The following is a 12,874-nucleotide window of genomic DNA, read 5'->3' as shown; positions in this document are numbered from 1 at the left end:
TTATTTTACCACACGACTGATGCAGGCTATTTTTAACACTCTGTGCATGTTTGTCCGTCTCTGGCAATGTGGATAAAGTCTCAAACCATGTGATGAAAATGGTTGTGTATTTGGTCATCCAAACCCAACATTATTACCTTGGCTTTGCTTTAAAAACAATGAACAATACTCTAAATATTCCTGCTGAGTTTTGTAATGTGGCTTTCAATTGAAAAGAATTTTTTAAAATCCAAGTATAACTGACAGCACTGTAAAATGTACACACTTATTTGATTATTACACTCGAGTTAATACATGGAACAATCATTTGTATTTGTCATCTGTACAGAATTCAAATTCTTTTTCAGCATCGTAGATGAACATTTATTGGGGTGCGGAGGGAATTGACGTTAGTTGATTTAATGGTGAACTCTATTTTTATTACAAAGATTCAACAATTTTTACTGATGTTTTGAAGACAGTTAGCTTCTCCAATCTCATGCCTTCCCATGGAAATGAAAATCCCAAGGCAATGGAGGTATTTTCAGATACATTAGTTTACTGGAAATAAATAAATGGATTTCTATCTTTCTGTTAAACAGTTTGTGTGCATTTCTTCTGTTTGCCTGAGCATCAAAAATAGTAACACTGAAAAGATATATTCCATCTTCTCAATTTAAAAGTTATTCTGGATCTTTTATTCATGATATTCTGTGGAGGAACATTTGTACCTTAAAACTTGTCATTTGAATGCAGTAGCACCATATCCTGACCCAAGTGCCCAATTACTGGTCAGAACTGCAAACCAAAATTAATCCAACTAATTATGCAAATGCACCCACATTGACTAAATAAAAAGTGGTATGATACTAATTATTTTTTCTGTTTATAATACTGGGTCAACAAAACATCCAACAAGTTTTCTTTAAACAAAGCATACAGAATCCAGTCATAAAATGTGTTTTAAAATTAATTCTATGTTCAAAGGAAAAAACAGAAGGAAAAGGATTATTGTAGAGAATGATGTATAAACAAACCAACTAGCAGCTGGAAAAGTGACCACTTGCTCACAAAAGACCTGATTAACTTAAATCTATTTAAATGCACATTAAGAGAAAGGTCCATATGGTTTGGGTGAATGTTTTTTTTAAAACCACTGATGCTTTTTAACACTCTGTTCTAAACCAATGTTTCCTGCTCAAGTCTTTCAGTCTTTACAGTTCATCGGGTCTGTGGGGAGGGAATTCCTGCTGTGTTTGCTCAATGTCTGATGATATGTCTTTATCCTCCTCTTGCTCACTCTCCTCTTCTAGTCTCTTTTTCTTCTTTCCTTGTTTTCCCTTCTTTCTGTCCTCTTTCTTGCCATTTTTATCTTTTTTCTTTTTCTTCTTCTTCTTCTTGTCCATATCAATTGCTGCAGGGTCTCCCTTCTGGCCGGTCCATTCTTCCTTCAAACATTCTGAAAGAGAATAAGTTCATTTGTAGATTCACCAAGTGTGCCATAACCTTTGTAAACTGATTTTCTTCAACAGATACAGCAATCGATTCTGAACTGCATTGCTCTAGCGAGAAACCACAATGGGTTGCCCATTTATCCTGGTAATACATTTAAACAAGACAGTTCTCTGACATATGGAGGATGAAGTTCATTTATTTTTACATAAGTTATCTTTTTATATGAAAGACCATTTTAAATGATGTGCTTAAACAGAGAGATCTGGGAATGTTTGCAAAACCCCAAGGTAGTATTATGTGTAGCAGTGGGGTGGTTAAGTTATTGGACTAGCAGCCAGCATTCTAGCCCATTGAACCAGAGGAATAAATTGGAATTCCAATGTGTTAACTGAGAAATTTAAATTCAATAATTAAATCAAATGGGTTTTCTTTGCACTAATGTCCTCCAGGGAAGGAAATCTGCCATTCTTTACTGGTCTGGCTCCAACCCACCAATGTGACTCCTTCCTTCTCTCTTCAGGGGCAATTAGGGATGGACTGTAAATGTCAGTATTGACAATGCAAATGAATAAGTAAAAACTGAAGATGATGGGACAGCTAAACAATACATGTGCAATGCTTGGTTTTATGGAATACAAACACCAGAAGTTAGGCTAAACCTATAACTATAACAATTACCTCAGCTGGGATACTGAGTCCAATGCTGGGCTGCCATTGTTACAAAGGACTTTGTGGAAGATACAGAGGAGTTCACTGGAATGATTCCAGGGTTAGCAGTGCGGTCATGTTGCCAGATTGGAGAAGCAGGGCTTCTTCTCCTTTGTATAAAGAGGCCAAAGAAGCGATTTAATGGAAGTAATTAACATTATGAATGATTTATACAGAGCAAGTAAAAATAAACACTTCCAAGCAGAAAAGTCAATTAGCAGAGTGCTCAGATTTAAGATGGCTGGCAAAAGATTCAGAAAATCCATCAGAATTATTTCTATATGGTGAGTGGTCAGCAGGAGACAGTTCCCAGGTAAAGACAGGGTTCCATTCGCGAGAAGTGTTCGTAAGCCAAACTGTTTGCAAGTCAAAAATGAACAAAAGTGGCACGCGGGAGAGAATCACAGAAACAGTTGTGAGGGGAGAACAAGCAGGGGCAGGAAGAGCAGCCGCCAGTTGGCCTCATTGACTTGGTGAGTGAGTAAGCAAGCGAGTCTGCTCAGCGCTCCCAGCTCTGCACAGCCCCCAGATGTTGCGGGGCTCAGGATGGTGGGGGGGGGGGGGGTGGGGGTGGTGAAGTGTGGGGAGAGAAGGCCCTTTCCCACCTGGCAGAAGAAGCTTGCAGCCCCACAGCAGCCAGCAAATCCATCCTGCCAGTCTCTCAAATGCTCAATCATATGTACAAGCTGTCTATAATTCAGCCGTTCATAACCTGGGAAGGACCAGTATTTGCAATGCACTAACAGGGCATCAACTGTAGCCTTCAAAAGGGAACTGAATAAATACTGAGGAAAAAATTCAGCGAAATGAAAAAGGGAACTAGAACTAATGGGACTGTTGTTTGAGAGAGCCAGTAAAGACTCAATAATTCAAACAGCATCCTTTCGTGTTGACTATTCCATAATTCTATACCCTTGCATTCACTGCCAGCAAAGGGGAACAGAGTTCAAACTGTATGGCTAAATTTAACCATCAAGCTTTCCACTTTGATAAGAAGCGCTACCAAACCAAGTTTCCCGAGGGATGCCAGTTCACTGCCTCTCCACGAGAGAAGCAAAAATGCAAATTCACTTACATAACATTCAATACAACTCAACTCAAACTTATGTAGCATTTTAATAGATATAAGATCCCAAAGTAAAAGAGGGGGAGGGGAAAACATAGGGAAGGTGAGGGGGACAGGGAAGGAGAGTGAAAGAAAAGAGAATGAGAGAGAGGGTGAGAGAGAAAGAAGTGCTTTTTATTGTTATAGAGGTGCATTCCATTCTGAAATGATTATTCTCAAAGTCAAATTTATTGTTGTATGCACAAGTGCAGTGAAAAACTTAGCTGCAACAGTATCACAGGCATATAGCATCAGAGACACAACACTCACAAGAAAAACAAATTATACAAAATTATACAAGAAAGAACACAATTAGAACAAAAAAAGTTAATCTACAGCTAAAATCAAAGCAACCTAGATGTACACCTGCCAGACTTCAAATTTTTAAAGCTTTATACCTGTTTCGTGGGGTTTTAACACATGTCGTTCACAGAGGAATATGGTGAGGTCTTCCTCCTGGTGATTTTTATACCAGTCCTCAATAGCATCCTCATACATTTCCACCATCACATCACACTGTGATATTAAAGAGAACATGGACTTAGAGTTAAACAAGCACCAACACAGGCATAATGCTTAAAGAAAGAAATATAAATTTGTAAGGAGAGGCTGGATAGGCTAGGATTATTTTCCTTGGAGCGTAGGAGGCTAAGTGGTGACCTTATAGAGGTTTATAAAATTATGAGGGGCGTAGAAAGGGTGGATGGTCACAGTCTATTTCCCAGGATAGGGGAGTCTGAAACTAGAGGGCATAGTTTTAAGGTAAAAGGGACCTGAGGGGCAACTTTTTCCCCACTCAGAGGATAGTGGGTACAAGGAACGAACTGTCAGAGGAAGCTGTAGAGGCAGGTACAATTACAAAGAAGATTTGGACAGGTACATGGATACAAAAAAGTTTAGAGGGATTTGGGCCAAATGGGACTAGCTCAGATAGACACGTTGGTCCGCATGGATGAGTTGGGCTGAAGGGCATGTTTTTGTGTGTATAACTCTATGATTCTATAAACTGGTCTCTGCTTACCACCACTCAACTGATGTGTTATAGCACTCTTGGTCCTCCAATCCGAACACTCACAAGTACATACCCCCGCTCACTCGACCTGTGTGCTGCTGTGCCGGGAACCTGGAGTGAACACCTGCCTTGCGTTGTACCAATGAAACACTCATGGCTCATTGTGTGGAGGCTGCCTATGAGGGCTAGTATTGGGCGGACTGGAGCCAGTGGTGTGGCCGCTCAGCACTGAGATGGGAGGCTTAGAGCTGCTGTGGACTGGCAATAGTCCCATCACCTCTGTAGTATAACTCCACATTACTTATTGTATGCGACTGGCACCAAAACCATCCAGGTGGGGTGAAGCTAGTCAAAACTCAGAGCAGTATTATTCATAACCCTTTTTAAAAGTTTTACTTAAGCTAAGTAACATTATTACTAGAACAAGGCAATAGAAATCACAAATACGACATATTACAATAAACTACAAAATTCTATGATACAGTACATGATAAAATGTACAAACCATAATAAAATTCCATGCACTGCTGCAGCTTTTTTACTTAAACAATTAATTTTACAAAACTTTTAACCAAACGGTTACTGCATCCCCCACATAATTAGCTCTAACTCCGACGTTTGATGCATCTCACACTGGTTTTGGCCCCCGTCTGTATAGGTTGATTGGACCTGTCTGCAGTATCCTTTCAAACAGTCTGGGTGAACCCCTGAACCCCCACCTTTAGTAATTCAGAAGAGTTATGCCTGTGACAATTGACGTAAAGCCCTTCCTTGGTGATTGTGTGGGGGTTCATGGTCTTGTAAGGGCAATCAGTTCAATAAGAGATAATAGAGTCATACAGCACAGAAATAGGCCCAGCAACCATCAGGAACACACCTAAACCAACCACATTTTATTCCCCCCAACAATCAGATTCTACCATTCACCCACACATTGGGGGTAACTTACAGTGCTCAGTTAACCTACCAAACTGCACATCTTTGGAATGTGGTAGGAAACCAGAGCATCTGGAGGAAACCTACATAGTCACAGGGAGGATGTGCAAACTCCACACAGACAACACCAGAGGTCAAACTGAACTCTCCACTAGCTTCACAGTTCTAATCAATTTTCACTGAAGCATTCTGGTGGGAACAAGCCCTGAGCTGATCGACACCGAGGGAAGTTACTTCTACTCTACAGACATCTATAGACAGTCAGACTGCAAAATCTCCTTGGAGAAAACATATGTAAATTGTGTCCTCAGGTAAATCATGTTTCGGAATGAAAGGAATTTTCCTCTAAGTTTTCTTCAACTCATTTTTTTTTTTAAAAAATAGAAGTTTCTTTAAACTAGGGTCCCATGATCTTTCACAATCAGAAATTAAATGCACACTTTTCTGAAGGTACCATCTACATTTTCTCTTGGGGATGATGGAAGCTGTTGCTTCTTTTGTTATGGCTGCACATCTCGCCTCAGCTCAGAGTTTTCTCTAAGGTAACAAACTTGCAGACGTGCATTATTGGCTATTGAGTTTGTGCAGATGAACAAAGAGGGAAGCAGTGGCTTCTGTCACATCCATTAGGAGATGATGAGAGAGACTGGAGGATCTGAGTGGCCTGTCGACATATAGGGTAGGTGCTGCCAGTCTCTGGTGATAGCTCGCATTCACCATGCCAACCAGGGTGCATCCCTGAGCCCCACATCTCAATGCTAAGCAGCTATAACACTTGCCCTAACCTGCCTGACACCAGCTCTAACAGGCAGCCTCTCCACACACAGCCGTGGACAATTCATTGCTGCAAAAGCACCAGCAGATGACAGGAATTCAAGCCTGAAGATATAAAGGCAAGTCTTTTGTAGAGGCCCTCAACAGCAACAAATGAAATCCAAACATACGTGTGGGGGGGTTTGTTGAATTCGATGTGACCACTTGAAGCAGCCTCACGTAGAAACAGAATGGACTGACAGGTGCTTCTCATGAGCTACATCAAACAAAATTTGTTAAAGATGGAGCCAGTGCAGGAGATCTTGCTCAAAGAGGTAGATTTTGAAGAGGTGAAGAGGCAGAGGGACATTGACGTTTATGGAAGGAAATCCAGAGCCTTAGCAATTGAAGATGTGGCTGCCAATGAAGCAATAAAAAAAATAAACAGGAGTGAAAATTGCAAGAGTGGAAATATCACTCAAGGTTATAAGACTACAGAAGGTAATAGCAATAGTCATTGAGGGATTTGGAACCAAGGATGAAAAATTTAAAACTGAGGTGTTACTTAATCAGCAGATCAACTCAGTGAGCCCAGACGTAGAATGTTGCTTGTATCTGTGGTCCAGTGGTCAGGTTGCATGCAGGTTAGTGCACGTACAATGACACAATCAAGGCAAGTGGAAAAAGTAATCTTATGTTTTGTCATTTTACTTTATAAAACAGTCTCACAATTATCAACAACTGCACCACCTCTCTACCCCAGGCTGCAGTTCGGGTGTTCCGCACATACCTGTTTCTTCATATCAGAGACCTCCGCAGATGTCTCATTCCACAGCTCGTAGGGGATGTCCATCACCACTTTCACACCTTTATGAACAAGACCATGGAGAGTTTGGAATGTCTCACTCATTCCCTGGTTGGAAAAGAAATTAAGCATTAAAGGCTTTAGGCACAGTGATTTTAACAAAGATATATTCCAGCATTGCGTCCACTTTATTGGTTTCTTTATGGTGTCTTCACTCATCACTCTGATCTCACAAATATCGTCTCCTTATATCACAGAGTAGGTTATTGGGCTTCACTAACTTAATGATCTTTAGTATATAAAGTCAGGATTTTACATTGCTGGATAAGTTATACATCCATTCAGACAAAAGAAGCTGAAAATGAGTCATATATATTATCATCACACCTGTGATGGGGGGAAAGAGATAAAAATAATTAAATTTGAGAGTGCAGGAAGCCAAGTTCCTTGTATATTGAACCAATAAACTGCATGGAGATATGATCCTTTGTAATATCAGCAATATTCTTGGCAAAGTTACAAGATACTATTATGGACCATAAAATTGTTGTCTGTAAACTTAAGCTGTTCACTTGACTGTATATTGAGATTTAGATCTCAGGTTTAGTGCTGTTCAAAATAAAAGATGGATTTTCTCCAAATGTCTTCTCGAATTGTTAGGTTGTTATTTCCCCTAGTTTTTGATGCTTAAAAATGAACTGATAATGACCCTAAACAGCACCTTGGAAATCTGTAGTTTAAAAAAAAGTATTTAGGCAGAATTTATAGCATGTACTATCTGCACAAGGCACTGCAGCACACTGTTGTATTTACTTTAATATCACCTCCCAGCCTTGTATATCACCAAAGCACACACCATCCTAACTTGGATATATCCAACCTTCATTGTTACCAGGTCAAAATCCCTATTGAGGGCAGCATATTCAGCACATAAATTCTATCTGTTCTGATTTGCTCTAATATGCTGCGCACAATGTGCTTTAGTCACTCCATTCAAGAATAGAAATGGTCAGTTATGAGCCATTCACTTTGCACAATCCATTATCTTCTTGTGTGGATGCAAACTTCTACCTCCAGCAAGTGCAATGTCTATTATGATGTCTATCAGAATCCAGAATAGAACTGCTTTTCTCCCCTCCGCTAAACAGCAGCTCATCAGTTCTTACCTTAGCAAAGCGATTACTCCCAGTCCGCTCCTTGTGTAGGTTGTAATCCAGCAGCCGATTACAAATATTTTCAGTTACTTCGATCAGCCGAATATCACTTGTAAGAGGGGGAGAAAAAAAACAGAGGCCATCAGTTATCATTCAAACCTTTCATCAAAATAGAGTATTAGTCACATCCTTCTTTTCATTTCTGGAATCTGCTTGATGATAGTTCAAACCAAAATACACCAATGGTCAGGACTTTGTTGATATGATCAAGATTTTTTTTAAATTCCAAAATAAACTTTATCCATCATAAAAAACAAATTATATACAACAATAAAACAGTGCAAACATTTACATTCGTGTACGGATCCATCATGAGTGTTACCTTTTTATGTAAAAAAAACACAGCACTGATGCCACTCGTGTAGCTCCCTGGGGTGATACCCCAGTCCTGTATTTACAATATTTAAGGGACTTTCTCACCTGACTCCGCCCCTCCCTCTCCAGTGGCAGAAGAGCCCTAAACTGTAGTCCTTCCCCACTGAGCCCTTGCGTTGGCTGCACCCAGCTTCAGTGTGTCCCTCAGCACGTATTCCAGCAGCCTGGAATGTGCCAGTCAGCAGCATTCCCCTATGGACATCTCGCAGTGCTGGGAGACCAACAAGTTTCGGGCAGACTAAAGGGCGTCTTTCACCAAGTTGATGATCTTCTAGCAGCAGTTGATGTCGGTATCTCTGTGTGTGTCCCTGGGAACAGCCCATAGATCAGAGAATCCTCTGTTACACAGCTGCTGGGGATAAACCGTGACAAAGATACTTTCAACCTGTGAGCTTCAAATATGAATTCAACCAAAATCAAAGGACAGCATCTCACCATTTACATCAACCAGTCACCTCTTTTTTAGGGCGAATTTGCTAATGGGGATTCAGAATGTCTTTTGAAGAGAATGACAGATTACCCTACTGTTTTTTTTTGGCCATGGCACAAAGACAAACAAAAGACAAAAACGTATAAATGTCAGCACCCTTTCAAAAATAAGCAAATTCTTGCAAAATTCACTTACGAGTGCCTGTATTTAATCCTTGAACCCTTTCCTTCCATAAAGCTGTATTTGGTATCAATCACCTCATTGGTTTTTCCTGTTTCAGCAAAGGCTGATTTCAATTCCACAGCAAGGTACTTGCAAACTAAGGGACAATGCAAAAAAAAAGAGGTAGGAAAAAATGTGAGGGAGGAATAAGAAAAAATGTAAACTTTATTATTAAGCCAGAGAAGGAACACTTTAAGTTCTTGTCTCAATAGTCTGAATTCCAAAATGCTGTCATTTACCCAAAGTTATACATTTATTAAGTACTTTGCACATCAGATTATATGCATCATAGTTGTAATAATAGGAATGCAGAAGATTTGAAAACATGCTCTAAATATCACATAGCAGATTCAAATTTAATAATCTCTTGTGTAAAATGATAGCTGATGGGAATTTGTAAATAAGCTATTAAATCACTTACAAACCATCTTTTGTATTCTGCTGATTTTTCCTACCCTTTTGCCAACCTGATCAAATTGGCTATAGAAGGTTGCTTCCTCAACATGAGCCCGCCAATTCTCATGTGGTGGCCCACCTGAAATCCTTCCTTTTCAAGTTGTTAATGCATTTTTCTTTTGTGGTAATATTAAGTTTGTAGTGTTTTCTTGAGAACATTTATGCTTGGATTGAGGGGTGTTAGTGCTGGTACTCACCAGTCTTTCCCCTTTCAGTTATCCACCATACATTTTAGTTAAGGAATTGAAAGCAAAGCTCTAACCTTCAATTCCATCTTCATTTATGCACCAGTTTAAAATTCTAAATTTCTTACACTGACCTCATTGGCAAGATGGATAATGTAGAATTTAAAATAAAAGCACCAGCAATAAAAGAGAAAATGCTGGAAATGCTCAGCTAATTGGGTGGCTTCTGTGGAACAAAACAAAGAGTTATATACTAGACTAATAACCTTCCAGAACTGGAGAAAGTTTACAATAAATGAAGTTTTAAGATACTAAGAAAGGGAAGAAGTGGACAAGATCTACAACAGGATGGAATACAAGAAAGATTAAATTTAAAAAAAATTGACAAAATAAACAAGTGGAAACTATCAACATTTGTTGTGACCTAGAAATAGACTGAGAAACAGCAGCACCATCTCTCACTTCTACATTTCCGCAGAATGAGGAACAAGTTGCTTTAACAGCACATTTTCATTCAGTTTGTAAGTAAATTAGAAAAGATGCCAACCATTTACTGACAGCTGCAAACTAAACTAAACTTTAAGTAAAATACAATGATAAAGTAAGTGTGCAAATGAGCAGCTGAAAGGATTGTGTCCATTTCAAACTACAATGTCATACTGTTAAGAACACAGTGTGACTATTTCACTGGAATGAATCAAGCCAATAGTTGCAGTGATATTCTCAAAAATGCTCATTTATTCTGGCCACAAATATTGAGAGTAAGGGTTTCTATATTTTTTATATAAACATTTGAAGAGAAATAACTCTGCACAAGAGCAGAGCTTTCAGTTCCAAATTTTCCAATGCCTTTTGTTACAAACAATTTCCATTACAAAGCACCCAAATGATTGAAACACATCCTAAAAACACATTGCTTCAAAAGGCATATATTAAAAAGAGAAACAAGTTCAAAGAAGATATTAAAAGGGTGGGATGAGGACACCACAAGCAATATGACATGGGCGAGGGCGATAAGGGAACGTAGAAAGAGAGGGATAAGTCTGCAGAAAGGTTTGGAGATCCAACCCTTCTGGATCAGATTTCACACTGGATTGGTAGTCTCACTCTAGTTCTTTTAATTCATGTACCCTCAATGTACAAGACCACTGTAATAATTGAAAGCATTCTTTCTCTGAAATCATAGTGTATTTAGGCAAAAAAAAAAGTTTACTTTGAAGCTAGCTGCCAAGGAGTAATAATTCTGGGTGTCCACATTCAAAAATGCTCCATTTTTCAGCACCAGCGGATCAAATCAAAGTTGAAAACAGAGACCAATAATAGAATGAGGTAAAATTCTTTCCAATCAATATCCAAGCCAGTTTTCAAATCTCCTCAAAAAGCCATAGGCAAAAGCGCCAAAAGGAGCAGGTTCTTAAGCATATGTAAAAATAAATGAATTAGGATACAGACAAAATATGTGGGAAATGAAACTTAAGTTGAAACAATGTCGAACCAATGTCCAAGTGTTTTATTCAAAATTACATATATACCATTTAAAATGCTCATACTAAAACAGAGACCTGTTAGACCTAAGAATGTGGCAGAATTTTCAAACAGGCCATCCCAGGACAACCCAATATCACTGAAGGAGTAACTTGAAAATCACACCACCATCACCACACAAAAGATCTACTCCTTATCATCACCACACAAAAGATCTACTCCTTACTCAAACAATTACTAAATAGTGCAGACAGTACCTCTCAACTCAGATAGTTTTGTATATTTTGGATCACATGTATTTCAAACATTATTCCTATGGATAATTATAAAAAACCCTCAATACCACTCATAAAGTGGATTAAGCACCAATCTATTTAACCAATTTACAGCAGCTCTCATTAAGCAATTCCTCCCTTTTTCGGTAAAACATTTAAACACTGTGTCGCCCAAAGTAGTTAAAATAAAAACTTCAACTGGAATCTGAATAGCTTACATGAAAATATATTATCACTGAAATCCCAACGAGGCCTATTATACATTAGGCAGACTAACCAAAGAAGCTGTAATTCATGAAAATTATGGACGCAATAGGGATGTGGCTCTCAATAACAATTCAGGAATCAATCCCTCCTGATGGATTTCTTGAAGATATCAAAAATAAGCAATAATAAACCTTTTATTTCCATATTAATAGCAATGATTCCCGATGAAGAGATTTATGCACACTCTGGTGAGTAGCAGTTGCAATGAGAATATAAGCCGAAGAATTAAACGGCAGTATTTATTTCTGTACGTAACAGGTGGAGCTGTCGATAGTCCAGTAAGAAGTGGGGTACAAACCTTCACATTTATTGGGGAGTTTCACCCATTCGGATTCATCATCCCCCCAGATGAGCCCGGAGAGCAAGAGGAGGGCTGAGATCAGCCTGGCCACGGTCAGCATAGCGCTGCGATCTTTAATGTGAAAGAGAACATAACAATAAAAGTTATAATTACACCCAATGTTATTTTTACCGTTTCTTTTTCCTCAATAAAATACAATCACGCTCAGTTGAGAAATTGACACTCACCCGAACCTTTGTCACATTGTATCCACTTCCTCCTCGTTCTGACCAATCCCCAGGTCAGCCGTGTCCGGTCCTGACCAATCCGCGCAATCCTCTAATGGAGCACGCGCCGAGCGTTCCAGAATGTTGGGAGTGTTGCAAACTGAAGCGGCCAATGACGGGCGGCTGCGATATTATACACCAATTCTGGCTGGATTCTGGGTTTCATCTTTTGATTCTGTGCTAATTTAGTTCCCTGTATGTTATGATGCGAATGATCATTATATTTCAGAGGAGAAAGTGCCAGCGCCCAGGGTAGGTTCATCAACCCTCTCTAATAACTCAAGCACGTTTTGAGTTTTCAGCAGCACGCACTGTACCCTGACAATAAGCTGTCATACTAAAAAGTGAAACCGATGGGCGAAGCACATAAAAACCATAGAAAATTGTAGCACTGAAGGAGGCCATTGTGTACTGCCTGCAAGAGGACAACTACCGCTAGTCCAATAGCACGTTCCATGTCTTGGTTCGAGCGCATGAAGTGTATATTTAAGGGAATTTTAAAAGTGATGGGTGTTTTTGCAACACCGCCCCTTCAGTTAGCGCGTTCCCGAACTCCACTACCACCAGCAGGAAGGTAATTTATCCTCGCTGATAAGGCATGAGTCTCCGACAGACTGACAGACAGCTATCTTTTCTAATATATTT

At 39.4% G+C, this 12,874-nt stretch overlaps 1 protein-coding gene across 1 annotated transcript; it reads right to left on the bottom strand.

The window, feature by feature from the left end:
• Positions 1-852: 852 nt before the first annotated feature.
• Positions 853-12,257, bottom strand: cnpy3 (canopy FGF signaling regulator 3). Its single transcript, XM_052020858.1, has 7 exons — positions 12,191-12,257; positions 11,961-12,074; positions 8,968-9,091; positions 7,920-8,016; positions 6,739-6,861; positions 3,646-3,763; positions 853-1,438 (listed from the first exon to the last, which is right to left on the bottom strand). The coding sequence occupies exons 2-7, from the start codon at positions 12,061-12,063 to the stop codon at positions 1,194-1,196; spliced, it is 810 nt and encodes a 269-aa protein (XP_051876818.1). The 5' UTR covers positions 12,064-12,074; positions 12,191-12,257; the 3' UTR covers positions 853-1,193.
• Positions 12,258-12,874: the final 617 nt, after the last annotated feature.

Source organism: Pristis pectinata, chromosome 8 (assembly GCF_009764475.1).
Source record: "Pristis pectinata isolate sPriPec2 chromosome 8, sPriPec2.1.pri, whole genome shotgun sequence".
NCBI lineage: Eukaryota > Metazoa > Chordata > Chondrichthyes > Rhinopristiformes > Pristidae > Pristis > Pristis pectinata.
Note: the sequence above shows the minus strand (reverse complement) of the source record. Positions and strands in the feature narration are given on the sequence as shown.

Excerpts from the sequence above, each read along its gene's own strand:
- cnpy3 (XM_052020858.1), bottom strand. The coding sequence starts at position 12,063 with ATGCTGACCGTGGCCAGGCTGATCTCAGCCCTCCTCTTGCTCTCCGGG. Across the intron at positions 6,862-7,919 it reads GGAGTAATCGCTTTGCTAAG|GGAATGAGTGAGACATTCCA; the intron begins GTAAGAACTGAT and ends TTTTCCAACCAG. Across the intron at positions 3,764-6,738 it reads TCTCTGATATGAAGAAACAG|TGTGATGTGATGGTGGAAAT; the intron begins GTATGTGCGGAA and ends TTAATATCACAG.